The sequence below is a fragment of the Agaricus bisporus genome, assembly GCF_000300575.1.
Source record: "Agaricus bisporus var. bisporus H97 unplaced genomic scaffold AGABI2scaffold_6, whole genome shotgun sequence".
In the NCBI taxonomy this organism is placed as follows: domain Eukaryota; kingdom Fungi; phylum Basidiomycota; class Agaricomycetes; order Agaricales; family Agaricaceae; genus Agaricus; species Agaricus bisporus.
The window spans coordinates 1,527,366-1,542,465 of record NW_006267369.1 but is presented as its reverse complement, the minus strand read 5'-3'; the positions used below and the strand labels follow the sequence as shown (position 1 = coordinate 1,542,465).

General features: G+C 47.4%; 3 protein-coding genes across 3 annotated transcripts; all 3 read right to left on the bottom strand.

Annotated features, from left to right (window-relative positions):
- Nucleotides 1-2,323: 2,323 nt before the first annotated feature.
- AGABI2DRAFT_71740 (hypothetical protein) lies at nucleotides 2,324-3,700 on the bottom strand (the record flags this gene model as incomplete). The annotated part of the gene is made up of 1 exon (XM_006461970.1): nucleotides 2,324-3,700. A coding segment is annotated over one exon (1,377 nt), but the record flags the coding sequence as incomplete, so codon positions are not given.
- Nucleotides 3,701-3,825: 125 nt separating this feature from the next.
- AGABI2DRAFT_45139 (hypothetical protein) lies at nucleotides 3,826-4,239 on the bottom strand (the record flags this gene model as incomplete). The annotated part of the gene is made up of 1 exon (XM_006461448.1): nucleotides 3,826-4,239. A coding segment is annotated over one exon (414 nt), but the record flags the coding sequence as incomplete, so codon positions are not given.
- A 6,381-nt stretch (nucleotides 4,240-10,620) lies between these two features.
- AGABI2DRAFT_143740 (hypothetical protein) lies at nucleotides 10,621-14,181 on the bottom strand (the record flags this gene model as incomplete). The annotated part of the gene is made up of 14 exons (XM_006461969.1): nucleotides 10,621-10,853; nucleotides 10,913-11,057; nucleotides 11,120-11,224; nucleotides 11,279-11,413; nucleotides 11,466-11,771; nucleotides 11,834-12,156; nucleotides 12,223-12,253; nucleotides 12,660-12,925; nucleotides 12,978-13,163; nucleotides 13,221-13,236; nucleotides 13,300-13,406; nucleotides 13,464-13,819; nucleotides 13,870-13,891; nucleotides 13,953-14,181. The coding sequence occupies 14 exons, from the start codon at nucleotides 14,179-14,181 to the stop codon at nucleotides 10,621-10,623; spliced, it is 2,460 nt and encodes an 819-aa protein (XP_006462032.1).
- Between the last annotated feature and the right edge of the window lie 919 nt (nucleotides 14,182-15,100).

Here is a 15,100-nt window from a genome sequence, read left to right as displayed (position 1 = left end):
ATAGATAGATGGTGTCTCGTGTTGTTTTCTGTCTCGTGTAGTGATAAGAGGCAGATTGAGGGAATGAGAGGGAGCGCTCTGTAAACGTCCTTGCTGTCTCCGCTGAATAATATGCTCTTTGAGCTAATGGCTGTAACATTCCCGAGTCCTCTGTATAGGTACCCGGGGCCGTGGCCCACGATTTGTTAAAGCCTCGCACTTCAATTTCAACCTCTGGGAAGTCTGTGGCAATGGCGTCGAAGGCTAGGGATACAGCAATAGACAGCTGTGATCCGAGCGGTTTGGAGTTGGTTGACATCAGATTCTTGACGATCAACTGGGACGTAGTGTAAAGAACAACCTTGGAAATAGGCCATCCCTTTTGAAGCTTCTTGTGCGCTTTGATTAATGCCAGAAATGTAGACCATCCGACAATTGTTTCATCGTTGACCCGCCTTCCGGCGGCCCTCGTTTTAGAAGTGATGGCTTGTCCTTTAAAGACTGTGACAAGCGCGATATGCGAGTGAGTTCGATGCGGCACAGGCACACTAGGGTCGAACTTGTGCTTGACGCCTGCTGTAAACAGATGCAGGGCGTTCGGTTCCGTTACGGGAGCAAGGTTCAGTTTGCTGTGGTATTCGTCTCTGTCCTTGTGATTCTTTGGCATGAGAACGAACTTGACTTTGTCTGGATGTCGGTCCACAAGCCGATGTCCAGGTGTGATATGTTCAGAGAGGGGGTCGAAGATCTCTGAGGAAGGATTATCTATCACCGAGTCTAATGGAGACTTGATGACTTTGCGGATCGTCTTGGACTTGCGTTCCAAGGCGTTGGGATGTAGGGTAGATCCTTTGGCTTTTCGCCGCTCTAATAGTGAAAGAACGGGGTGGTGCGGATGAAGCGTGTTGATGCGGATGACCGATCTCTCAAACAGTTTCTTGAGTTGGAGGTGGAGAGGCATGAGACCAGCCACGGCCGACATGGCTCCCATTGGAGAAGTTCTGAACGCGCCCGTAATCCAGCGCGCTCCTTGATTATGAGTGAGACGGAGCATTTTGATGTTAGATTTAAATGCTCTCGTTCCCGGTTTATACCAACAGCGTAGTCCGAATGTTGCTATTGGTTGAATGCACGAAATGTAGAGGAGACGCTTTTGTTTTGGCGTCAATCCTCGATTGGAGTTTCCAAGCGATTTCATACAACGAACTGCAGAGACCGACTTGGTGGAATAAAATTTGACGTGATCACGAAAGGTCAAATTACGATCAAACATGATTCCGAGATATCTCCACACGTTTTTGGGAACACATGGGGATTCTCGAGTGAAGGGGGCCACACCTAAATTGATGCTAGGGTTTGGCGAGTTTTTGTTACGGGCGGAGTCCGCAAAATTGAATAATTCCGTCTTTGTATGTTCCATAACAAGTCCGAAGTCCTTGAAAATGGAAGTCATTTGGGCATACGCCTCTTTTAGAGTGTCGTGAGTGTCCATTCTACAATCCCCCGTAGCAACAAGAAGTCCATCGTCTACAAAAGAAAGAAAAGATATTAAAGGAAAATGAATACGGTCCTCCTCGTCTTTGACCCATTTGTCCAGTAAATGAAAACATGGCGCTATATACAAAGCAGAGAGTATAGGCGACAGCGCGCTACCTTGTCCAACTCCTACATTACTATCGAATAAAGGAGAAGTAATATTGTCAATGGAATATTGCGTTTTTCTTCCTACTAAATAATCAGAGAAAAAAGAAACTACACTAGCCGAAAATCCAAAATGTTTAAAAATTTTAGAAAGAACGTTATGATTTAAAGAAGGAAAGAATTGTGCTACATCGAAAGCCAAAACTGAAGTCACCTTTTTCTTTGCCCACGCCGTACGAACATGATGTGTAAGTGCGACTGCTGCATCCTCGACCGATCTTTGGAGTATACCTCCAGTTTGACAAGGGTGAATGACACCGGCTTCAATACTCTCGAACTGAAGCCTCCGCGCGATCATTTTTTCAATGAGTTTCCCCATCGTATTGAGTAGGACGATAGGCCTGAATGATTTGGCCTTGTCGTATGACGGTTTGCCCGGTTTCGGAATGATCACCGAAATAGATTGCTTGAAATGTTGAGGCCAATACCCAGTATCAAAACAGGCATTAGCTATCTTTGTGACGAATTGGCAGACTGTATCATCTGTCGCAAATCGCTTCCACAATCTCCAAGAGACGTGGTCTGGCCCAGGTGCCGTGTTCTTGGCACAGTTCTTGAGCGCGTCATGAAATTCTTGAACAGAGAACTTCACCCATTCCCTCTCCTCAAACTCCTCTAACTCCCTATACATGCTACTCATATCAACCTCTCTATTGTCCGCCGCATTGTATGTGTTATGTAAAGTTTCGAACAGCTTTTCCTCATTGTTGCACGAATTCCCCTCACTATCCAGGATCGCCTCCACCGCTGGCATCTTCCTTTCTCTAGTCCATGGCATCAAATCCCATGGTCTCTTCCTGTCACTTTCCATACTATGAATTTGTTTATCAAAATATTGGCGCCTCGCTACACGTAAAGTTCTCCTCATCTTATTACGCATTTCTCTGTTTCTAGGTCCACCATTCTCTCCCATTTCCTGATAAACCTTCTTACATTCCTCATTCCACCACTTCTTCCCATGGCGGCTTGGTTTCCTTTCCTCCGAATACTCTTCCCATGCTCTTTCGAACGCATTAGATACTCTTCCCATAGTCGCTTCCAAATCCTCCGCTGTTTCAGAAACGTTCTCAATCATTCTGCCTAAATCTCCGCATATCTGTGTCACGTAATCGTCCTCCTCTTCCGACCACGCTTCTATCTTCCTTTTACACCTCATCTCCGGTTCACTCCCCGAAATCAGCACCTCTATCTGGAGGGGTCGGTGGTCCGACCCCCATCTCTCTCTGTCATCCACTTTGACTTTGTAGTGGAATCCTTCTTGGTTGGTCAAGGCTGCTGATGCTGCAACAAGATCTATGACGGACGCTCGCAATTCGGCATCGTCTGGTATCCTCGTTGGTGTTCCTCTGTTAATGGGGTGCACATATTGAATTTCCAGGTCTGTGAACAGTTCCTGAAGTCTCATGAAAGGAGAAGAGGGTCTGATTTGATTAACCACTCCTTCGTCCCATGTACAATCTTGGATGTTGAAATCTCCTGCGCACAACGATACCCGTGGCAGAGATTCCGTAATCCGTCTAAGTTCATGCACCGCCGCATGCGTTTCCCCATCATTATAGACATTGAGGATATTAAATTCGTGAGGAATGTCCCTACGAGGTTGAGGAATGTGCAAAGTGATTAGAGATGCGTCACGATGCTTGATGATGTCTGACCGGAGTTGTGGTTTGAAAATATCCAGTCGTCTATTGATGTACGTGAGCACCCTTCTGGCTGCTCTATCTTCATCTCTGTTGTCGAAAGCTTCCGTGAAAGGACGCCACGAGTTGTGTAAAGGAGGGCCGCACGCCACGTCGCCCTCCTTATTTTTGGTAGAAGGTTGCCTCCTCACACCTTTCCACCCCGGTTCCTGGAACATGATGATGTCCACATATCCGGCACATTTGTCCAATACGATAGAGGTGGTTTCCCAACTCTTGCGCGCATTGAATGATAGAATAGTTAAATATTTCAATGATCGTGGTGCAGTTGGTTTAGGTCTGCTAATAGTATTAGTATCTTCTCCTGTTGTACAATTCATTCAGAAGAGGAGGGAATTTCGATAATTTGCTCGTCGTCGAGTTGACGAGCTTGATGAATGGTGCGACGCCTGTTGTCACGCTTTTCTCGTTCAATAGCCATATCCGTCGCACGCCTTTGATCATGCCACGAAATATTGTTCTGATGCCGCTTATACGTGCATTTGGTGGAGTCGGCGGTGTGATTGCCCTTGCAATTGATGCACTTTATCTCGTGCTTGCACTCTCCTGTCCAATCCTCCTTCTTCCTTGCCGCTCCGCAACATGTAGCGAACAAGGTGTGGTTCTTGGTCATGTGGGGTTGACCGCATCGGGCGCACAGCTGATGGCTGAGGCGACACCGGGATGTTCCGTGGTTCCATTTCCAACACTTCTGACACTGTGGAACAAACTCTCTCTGTCTAGCATATTCTACTTTAATAAGTTTACCTCGAATATGATATACTTTATTTACTAGGTCTTTCGTACGCGACCCAGTCTTTGAATCCCAAACATCTACAAACGCAACCGCCATGTCCCTTGATCCTCGAGATCGGACAACAGCAGGCTTTCTAACGCATTCCAAGCCACGGAATTGGTCAACAGACCCCATAGCTTCAATCACTTGATCACCCGTGAGAATATCTTCCGGGCGTTTGTTGTACTGGCTAGTAAAATAATCGAACCCTTTCAGAATCAAGTGGGCTACAGACTGTGGTGCATTGGGCAGATCGTTGTCCCCTTCAGGGAGTTCTGCTTCCAACGCTTTGTATAACGACTCTCTTATCAACATGAACCCCTGTTTGTTAGGTACTAAGTTAAGATAAAAGTGGACAACGTTCTTGAACAAGCGGCCATTTTGAACCCTCATCTGCGATTTATGGAATACTAGATACCTGTTCATGGCATCAACTACTTTCCCCATGTCACCAAATCGTTCTGGTTGAACGATGTGAGAAAATGCAAACTGAGCGGACTTCCGATTGAGTCCACCCGTAATTCCTTGGGCGGCTTTTTGGGCCGCAAGCGCCTTCTTCGACTTTGGCACAATAACTTCGTTCGAGCTGGGTGGCGTATTGACCACCGGAGCAACTGCTTTCAAAGCATCCTGCATCGTCATTTCAGGACACTGTTCTCATAATGCTTTTGCCCATTGAATGGTTTCTTCCATGACAATGGGAGCGGGGGCGGTAGGCGCCGCAGACTGCTTAGCCGCCTGGGCATATGATTTGGGTACAACACGTGCAGCGAACGCACGCGCATTATTCTTCATCTCATTACTCCTAGACTGAGAATTTGGTTTGGAGTGCATGGGGACGGGGGGAGGACCGGGACGAGTTCCGTGTTCTGCTGTGGTAGATGCCCCTGACTTACCTGGGGCACCTTTACCGCTCTTGGGCGGGTTCAACGGGGCGTTACTCCCGCTAGCGTCTCTGTTCCTGCCGGCAGCAGGGACTGCACTGGTGGACGGGGCGTTACTCCCGCTAGCGTCTCTGCCCTTAGCTTGCCAGCTGAAACCGGACTCGGGCATACGGGGCGTGACTCCCGCTAGCGTCTCGTTAGTCGCTGTCGGCTTGGTAACCACCGACAGCTTAATGGGCATATAAGAAGAGACTGGCTTAACTTGTTTGCCAGTCTTTGTGGGTTGGACCAGCGGTTTGGGAACCGCGCTAATCTTGATGGGAGACGCGATCACCGGCGAGGTGGTGACCGGGTGTTGTGGAGTAGGGGGAGGAGGGGAGGCCTTTTTCTTTCCTTTAGCGGCGGCCGGGATCCTCGGAGGTGACACATCGACTTCCATGGGAGTCGGTGCGCTTGCTGGTGTGGGGATGGGGGTTGGTGCGAACTTGACGTTCTTCACCGGCGGGGGAGGGGGAATATCGACTGGGGTGTGATACGTTGCTGCTTCTCTGATGACTGACGCTATGGATTCATGTCCAACCTTGACTTCAGCCCACTCAGAATTGATAAGCCTGCCCACGAATTTGGCAAGTTCAAAGGCGATAGCGTCCGGGTTGGTCGCCATCCTGGGTGTGATACGGGCCATGCTATTTAGGATCCCGTTCAAGTTCTCTCTGAAGCCCGCAACTTGGTCCTCAGAAAACGTCCACGGCTCGGATGGAAGGTCGGGCGATGAGCTCCGTATCTCTGCATCTACTATTTCGCCAACTATCTCCTTAGACTTGTTGACATTCTCTTCGAATTGATTTGATGACATGCTGACGCCTGTCATGATATGGCTGTCCAAGTCATTTGCCGCTCGGACTTTGAGCGCGTAAGCTTCGGCCTCGGTAATTTTCATTACCCGGGGCGTAGTTGGGGTCTTGTCCAAATCGGGCAAGACCTCGTGGGTTCCGGGTGGTGTACGCGCGTCCCTCAACGCTGGGTGGTCGAGGAGCGCTGGGGAAGGGGTTGGGAATCCGTACATCGTCTGGGACGCATCAAGAGGGGAAGGGAGGGGCGGAGTCGTCATGAGCTCCGCTGGCGGGGTTGAGAATTGATTCCAAATTTTAGAATCTGTTTGGCTTGGTACGGCGGCGGCTTTTGCGTCGTCGTTTTCTTCGTCGCTGCTTTCTGCTACTTCCTCATCATCATCCGAGTCCTCAGCATATCTCCTCGAAGCTAGTATCTCTTCCCTGAGTTCCTCCAGCTCCTTTTCGTTCTCCTGCGACGTGGGAACGACCTCTAATTCTGCTCTTTCCATGAGCGTCTTTTCCTCCGCGGCGATTCTTTCGAACCCTTCTTCGATGAAGTTCTTCCTCTTGGGCTTAAGAGCTTTGATGGAGGATTTGACAGATGATTTGGCAGCATCCAGAGCTCCGATGAATCGAGAATGCGTGCTGCTTTGGGAGGCTCTGCTCCTGTGTGAGCCCGTTGGAGACGACGGGCGGGATGGACGGGCGGGGTACGGACGATCGCGGTATTCGGCCATACTTGTAGACAATGGAGGGGTCGCGAGATATCAAGCGTTATCCCTAAGAAACAATATGTATTCCAACTAAGACGCTCTTCCACACCAAAGTCCCAAAAGGGAAGGTGGTGGTATAAGATCAAGAAGGAATGGATCCAGCATTAGTTCTAGCTAAGAAGTATAAACCAGTCGCTTTGAAAGTCAAGCCTGTCTTGGGAGAGCTACCAGATAAGTTTCGCATTTTGAGACATATCACGGGAGACCCCTTGGCGGAGATGCCTCAGCTACCTGTAAAACCTAAGGATTTCGAACCTAAGGGAAGATATACACAGGAGCAAAAGGAAAAGCTAGACTCAACGCACTCAGGAGACTTCTTATGGCCTGAAGAACGAAAGCTAATGCATTGGATGATTGCAGAACAGAATGGAGCTTTCGCTTGGGAAGACAGTGAAAGAGGAAGCTTCAAAGAAGAATACTTCCCAGCAGTAGAAATACCTACAGTAGCTCATACCCCTTGGGTTGAGAAGCACTTCAGAATACCTCCAGCTATCTACGAAGAAGTCTGCAAGATCATTAAGAGGAAAATAGACACAGGTGTATACGAGCCGTCTAATTCATCTTATCGATCTAAGTGGTTCTGCGTAGTCAAGAAGGATGGTAAAAGCTTACGGCTAGTCCATAGCTTAGAGCCTCTGAATCGCGTAACTATTGCGCATTCTGGGCTTCCTCCAGCAACAGAAGAATTAGCTATGCACTTCGCAGGCAGAGCTTGTAACGGAATCTTGGACTTATGGGTCGGCTACGACAATCGTAAGCTAGCTACAGTATCCAGAGACCTTACAACATTTCAGTCACCCTTTGGGGCACTCAGACTAGTAACACTACCTATGGGATGGACCAACTCGGTACCTATATTTCATGAGGATGTTACTTATATTCTTAGAGACGAAGTCCTAGAGTATACATTGCCATATATAGATGATGTACCCATCAGAGGCCCACGCTCTCGCTACGAGCTAGAGGGATCGGTGGATAGCTACGAAGTTCTGAAAGAGAACTCGGGCATTCGTCGTTTTATATATGAGCACTTTCAGACAGTCAACAGAATCTTACAGCGAATGAAGTACGCAGGAGGCACATTCTCAGGGCCTAAGACAACTATATGTGCAGACTATATCACTATAGTAGGTTTCGAGTGTAGCTATCAAGGCCGAAACCTTCTAGCGATACCATTGGGAAGATACTACGATGGGGTGACTGTATGGACACCACCGACGTCAGAGCTTTCCTAGGAACAGCTGTTCAGTGTAGGAACCATATTCCGCACTTTGTAACGTTAGCTTCCCCTCTGTACAACATCTGTAAGAAAGGCGTACCCTTTGAATGGGGTCCCAAACAGATTACAGCACAACAGCGCTTGAAGGACAGCATAGCTATGTGCCTTCATACCAGAAATCCTAAGTTCCCCAGTAGCGAACCGTTAGTTCTTGCGGTTGACTCTAGCTGGAGAGGAGTAGGATACTACTTATATCAGCGAGACGAAAACGATCAGAAGCTAGTCCATTATGTGAAATTCAATTCGATCTTAATGGATGAGAGACAGCAAAGGTATTCTCAACCAAAGCGAGAGCTATGTGGCTTGAGAATGGCCTTAGAAGAAGAGATATACCTGTTGAGGGGATGCCGAAACTTAGTGGTAGAAACTGACGCTAAGTATCTCTTTGGGATGTTAAACAATCCTGGAAAGCTACCAAATGCGACGGTGAATCGCTGGGTGGACTACATCAGAACCCACTTCCATTTTACGCTTCTACACAAGAAAGGAAAAAGCTTTGGGCCAGATGGCCTATCGCGACGTAAATGGTACCCAGGGGATCCCTTAGCTAGACGATTTGATGATGGCTCCGAGGATGGAGAAGAGGACTTTGAACTAGTCAAGGAAAATCCTGACGATGAAGATCCTCTTCCTCTTGAAGCTTTTGTCGATGAAATCGATAATCAAACAGGTTATCTTCAACAGATAATAAATGATACTCCTGTCTATCAACTGGCAAGGGTAGCTACAGAACAAGAAATACAGCAGCGAGCTTGACTAGCTACTAGCGATAATTGTCTAGCTACATACAAAGTATTCTTAGGACAAGTGGCAACGCTAGAGCAGTCAGCTTTAGAAGCATCAGAAGATGATCAGATCAGTCCCTATGATGAGGATAGACGCACCCTTGAAGCAAAGCGTCAAGATGCACAGTTACCAGCAATCAGAGAATGGCTAGCTAACGACCCAAAGAACGTGGACCTCCATAAAATGAGTCCAGCTAAAGCTCGTTTTGTGAGAGCAGCTTCCCACTTCTGGCTAGATAAGGAAGGGAGACTCTTTCGAAAGACTGCAGGATCCGGATTTCCTCAGCTAGTGGTCGAAATAGAAGATCGCATGAGAATAATGCGAGAATGCCATGATAAGCTAGGACATCGAGGCGCTTATGTGACTAGTAAACTAATAGCTCAGCGCTTCTGGTGGCCAGAAGTAGATGGAGATGTAGCTTGGTACGTCAAGTCATGTCATCTCTGCCAAGTCAGACAGAAAATGGCATTAGAATTGCCACCAGTAGTTACCCATACCCCTTCTATATTTCAAGTGTTGCATGCAGATACTGTTCACATGACTCCACCTTCGAACGGATGTAAATACATTGTTCATGGAAGGTGTGCGTTGTCATCTTGGATGGAAGCTAGAGCACTTAGAAAGGAAGACGCTAAAGCTATTGGATCTTGGATCTTCGAAGACATTATATGTCGATGGGGTAGCCTCGTGAAAATGTTAAACGTAGAACGATAGCGGTTGCAGTGGCGATCCTAACGAGCCTAGAAGCGAGTCAATCGGATAGGAACTGACTGAGCAATCCCAAGGACAAACTGTGGATACACTGTAAGAAGCTGTATTAAGTTCTAATAACTTGTACTCACCTGTGGATACACTGTAAGAAGCTAAGGCCTCTGAAGCGTCCACAGGGGAGTTCAACCATACATGACTAAGCTATCATGTGACTAAACTCGTCCGCATATATCTAAGTCCATCAACAACCAAGTGTAGACTGCTTGCTCACTCTAACAGAAAATAGTCACAGACAATGGATCAGCATTTAGAAAAGCAGTCAAGTGGCTTGAAGAAAAGTATGGCATTAAAGGAGTAGCTATCTCCCCATACAATTCGCAAGCTAACGGAGTAATCGAGCATCCTCACTGGGATGTCAGGCAAATGCTATACAAAGCTACAGCCGGAGACGTAAAGAAATGGTTCTGGCATCTTCATCACGTAGCTTGGGCAGACAGAATCACTGTAAGAAAGGGAACTGGATGTTCTCCTTACTTCATGATCACTGGAGCACATCCAACGTTGCCTCTAGATATAATTGAAGCAACCTGGTTAGTCAAGTTCCCTGAGACACTCGTTTCCACAGCAGACTTGATTGGATTAAGAGCACAGGCCCTAGCTAAACACGTAACTCATGTCGAACAAATGCGACAAAGAGTCAACGACGAGAAGCTAAGACGAGCTCTTCAGTTGGAGCAAACCATGCAGCATAAAATAAAGGAGTTCAATCTAAAGTCAGGCGATCTAGCTTTAGTGCGAAATTCAGCTATCGAAATGTCAGCGGACAGAAAAATGAAATCTAGATATCTGGGGCCCGTAGTAATAGTCAAAAGACTCAAAGGCGGAGCCTACATAGTTTGCGAGTACGATGGATCAGTTTGGCAGAATAAGGTGGCAGCATTTCGTGTTGTACCATACTTAGCTAGGCAAAAGATCACACTCAGCGAAAAGGTTCAACAGCTATTGGACGCAGATATCGAAGAACTACAGCTCCTAGAAGAAACCACAGTAGACTCCGACACAGGTAATGTCTCAGAACATGAGGACGATGCCTAGGAGTAAGACAACAGCAAAGAAGTCTTGTTATTATAGAAATCAAGCGTAGCTATTCTAAGTGAGACTATAAATACAGAAGTACGCTCGATACAGCAGTCCTACAGCTAAGACGCTTTGGAACGTTCCTCAGCTAGCTTGACAAGCATATCGTGATGGTTGGAATAATACTTGTAACGGCGAGCAGCCACTTCCAAGTCATGAGCAGCAGCGACTAAAGCACCAGTAGTAGCTAAGGTCCTGTAAGCCAACAGACCGATGTCGGCAGCGCTAGCTTGAGCATGGTCCAACTCAACGGCCCGAAGCGAGAGACCTTGCAGGTAGCTAACCATACTGGTACCTGAAAAAGAGGCATCGCTCATTAGCTTAAGGGTCTTCCATGCAAGGGATACGAGGTACCAGCTTGGATAACGGGGGTACCAGTGGCAGAAGATCCAAGTCCTGAAAGGATCTGTACAGCTCGCTTATAAGTCCAGCTATTGGTATCGAGACCCGGAACATGGGCATAAGGAATACGCACCGTGTGTGCGCGAGCGGCCTTAGGCTAGGAATACAAAAGAATGGCCTTAGCTATTGATCTTGGAGGGTTGCAAAACGAAAGCTTACTATAGCTGAGCAAGAATTGCTACGAGTACGACTCTCAGTAGTCGGAGTAGTATCAGTTGTGACAGTGGCTTCAACGGGACCTCCCTCGTCGTCAACTTGCATGGCCTAACAGCAGAATCAGCATATAGAAAACGAGTAGCTAAGATCGTAGCTACTCACAGCAGAGTTCTCGGGGAGAGTTAAAACTCGTTCCTCAGGATTATGATTGCAGATGACAACCTCCTCAGCGTTCTCGCCCTCCTCGTCAGAAGAAGCTACGGTCTCTGCGGACTTGGGGAGCTTGCCACGACGACGCTATGGGAGTAGCTTCAGTAGAAGAATGACAGCTAAGTGAATAAAAAGTCACCTTCTTCTTAGGAGGTACAGCTTCAGCATGAACCGGGTCCATAGGGACCTTAGCAGGAATAACAGGAGTAGCAGGAGCGGCATCAGTGTCAGCTGCAGCGTCGGCATTCTGATTCGATGTAGCTTGGGTACGAGACTTCTGAGCTAGAGTGCTCTTGATGCGATTGTGGACTGGTGGCATCCTGTATGAATTGTCATGATCGTTCTGCCATATCTCAAAGCATCGACGGCCTCGGCGCAGGAGTTGGAAAATTGAAGGGTGCTCAAGAGCAGCTGGATCGATAGCGAGGCGTTGAAGCATGCTCTCCTAAAAATCAGACAATGGTAGTTAGCTATGACCAGCGACACCATTAGCTAGCAGATACATACACAGACAGGAACTATAGCAGTTAGAGCATTCAGGACAGATGTCTTAGTAGTCTGCTTCTGCTTGAGACGATCGAGCCTGTGATAGAAATTGGCAACATTGTCATCCAAGTCTACACGAGCATGATCAGTTTCGGGGAGTAAAGCAGGTAAGCTAGCAGCAGAAGTCGGGGTGTCGTTTGGCATGAGGAAGTCGGGGGTCCAGATAAATCGTTGCTGGTTAGACCGACGCAACGAGCTACACCCTTTATACCCACCCCGACCTCGAAGGAAAAACATATCAGCACCAGCAAAAATGGAATCGACAAAATACTCAGCAGGCGAATCTAGATAGGCGATGGTACCGCATAGCTAAGCGGACGTCCTACGCCAATCATAGATCGCTAACACACCAGTTGTATCGATTTCGAGGTCACCCTCTAGCTACAATGACGAGGACGTCATTTCATAGTAGGGGGGAGATAGGGACTTAGGTACAGCAAAATTCAGCGAAATTCAGTAGTAAATGGAGATCTATTAGGCTATAGACATGCAGTAGATCTTAGTCAAAAGGCAGAGGAAGCGGAAGCTAACGCAAGGTCCATTCATTAAACATTTGAAATTTGCCATATGGAGCAAAAAGATAATGGAAAACGGCCCTATACGCTAGCTAAGGTTTCTCAAATACCTAATGGACTTAGATCACGTAAGAGTCGACGCATCAAAAACAGATATTCATTCAAACACCGGGATGCTCAGGAAGGGAGGGCCAGACGTTTCCCCCCTCTTTCAAACCGTTGACTTCTTCGATGAACAGAAGTAAAGAACGATTAGCTTGGTAGGGACGCACAGCAGCTTCTTCAGGGGACTCATCGTCGGAAGGGAAAAAGCTATCGCAGATAGAAAACAGATCAGGGAGCTGGTCCTTGCTAGAAATAAGACCAGCGCCAACGAAATAGTCAGGATCGTTTTCATGTTCGGCCTTAGCTGCCAGGATTTCAGCAGCGTGACGAGCAGTGTCAGAGATAACGCGCGCCTCGACTAAGCTATAAAGTTTTCGGATGCTAGCTAGCTCCGTAATCCCTACGCTGATATTGCGAGAGCTAACACGTAGATCTAAGCTAAATCATCAGTAAAAATCAGCTATATGAATAAAAGAGGTACGCACGCGACTCGCTAGACAGCCCGTAAAGCCTTAATACCTCTGCTAAGTATTGAGCTAAACCAGCCGGCTTAGCGTGAGAACAGTGCGGACGGCCCAGACGAGCACAAGCACCGCAGGAAATGAGAGCAGCGGCGTCCGAAGCTGTAGCTTTGACGTCAGCAGTAGCCGCCTCTACATCAGCAGCAGGAGCTTTGAAACGGTGGCCACAAGCTAAGAAATTAGCCTTGCAGGATATACAATCCCCACCTGCTGGCAAGGTATTCTGTAACAGCAATAAAAACCCGTTAGCTACAGCGACAGCATAAAAAGAAGTTGACAGACGTACAGAGCTAAAAGACCTAGCAACCTGAAAAAGGGCAGGAAGGTGATCAAGGAACGGATGGCTGGAAACTAAAGCATAGTCGTCCACAAGTCTAGTAGTGTTCCGGTTACCTGCCAGTCCAGAATGGGTTAGCTAGGCAAAGACAGAAGAATAAAAACGAAAGCTACCACGTTTAGCCTTCACCGGAGGAGGATTGGCGGCTTGAAGCTTTGTATTCTCCTTGATTGATAGAACCGAGCGGTCAGGAGAAGACCCCTTAGCCTGCTTAGCCTTTCCTTTAGCTTGTCGAGTGGTAGAAACGGATGTGGTGGCTCTAGCTACGGGCTTGCCGACGAAAGCTTTGGGTTGAGCCTTAACAGTCCTAGCTTGGGACGGAGCATCGGAAGCTTTCTCCTGCTTGATAGCTTTAGCAGCTTTAGGAGGGGGGGTACCAGTGTAACGACGTTTTGAACGCGACGCCTTCGGAGGAGGAGCTTCTTCCTCCGTTGTGGGTTCAGCCTCTTCAGCATCAGACGAGATTTCTCTAGGAAAAGACAAAGTTAGCTTGAACAATAAAAGTAGCAAGCTACTTACTCTACCTCCTCTTCGTCAACAGCTAGAATCAGAAACAAATCAGCATCAGTAATAGCTAATCCCAGAGCCCAAAGAAAACCTACGAGCTTTAGGGACTTGAGCCCGTTTCTTCTCCAAACGCGGTGGAAACTCCTCTTGAAGGTCGTCCTCCGCATCATCCGAAAGCGCAGCCAACTGAGCTTTGAGTTTGCGCCTTTGGGCGGCTTTCTCAGCCTCGCGCGTTTGCTTAGCTAGCTTCTCCTTTTTGAGGCGATAAGCAATCACAGTCTCTTCCTCAGATTGAGTCGGGCTAAGGTGACGACGACTAGGCATGGGGAATCAAAGAAAAGGGAAAGAAAGGTTGCAGTCGACAACGGCCTTGGGCGTCTTTATATGTCCAGAAAGCCCTATCGATCGTTACATCATAACAGAAATCAAAAGTGTAATATCAGTATGTAAAGAGCTTAGCTCGAGCGAAGCGGCGAACTTAGACATGCCCCAGCTACAAATCAAATTGTCTAGGGTCGTGCTTAATCGAACTTCGTCTCAGAAAACCTTACAGCTTATCAGTGGCCATCTTATCTAAATCACAACAGTTGGTGTGCCAACGATTGGTCCAAAGTAAAGACCGATCAAACTTGAGGCGTATATTTTAAGAATGTTCAGGGAAGAAGATTCCGAATAAGTCTTAGTATCGATCGAGAGAAGACAGGCTCTGTCAAATTAACTTTGCGAGGTGAAAAAGCCCATAACTACGAACCGATTGGTCCGATCGCAAGGTAGCTTGACATGACAAGTCATAATCAGCGCAGCTTGCCATACAGAACAGACGCAGCTAAGTCCAACTAGAAAAAGGTGTACTAGCTATATCCAGAAACAGCACAAAGAGCCATAGTGTCTAGTGACTGAGGACAGTCATCTATTAGTGGGGGGGAGATGTTACGGCCCAAGCCGTTTTACGCTTGAAATATGTCTTAGCTATGAGCTATAGCTCATTACAGGCTTAGCTACATCATCCTATAACCCTTACTCGTCACTCAGCAGAGTATACCATTCATTGTGAGTCTACATGAGGGATCACCGGCTCCTATATGGGAAAACTGTACCATTAGGGAAACTATAGCCTTTAGCTATGACGAACATATGTCTAGCTATAATGAGCCTCTGCATGTAGACCAAGTTAAGCCTTGGCCAGTCGTGGAATGACATGTAATCTTAGCGAGTGCGGCTAACATGTGGATCCTATACTCCC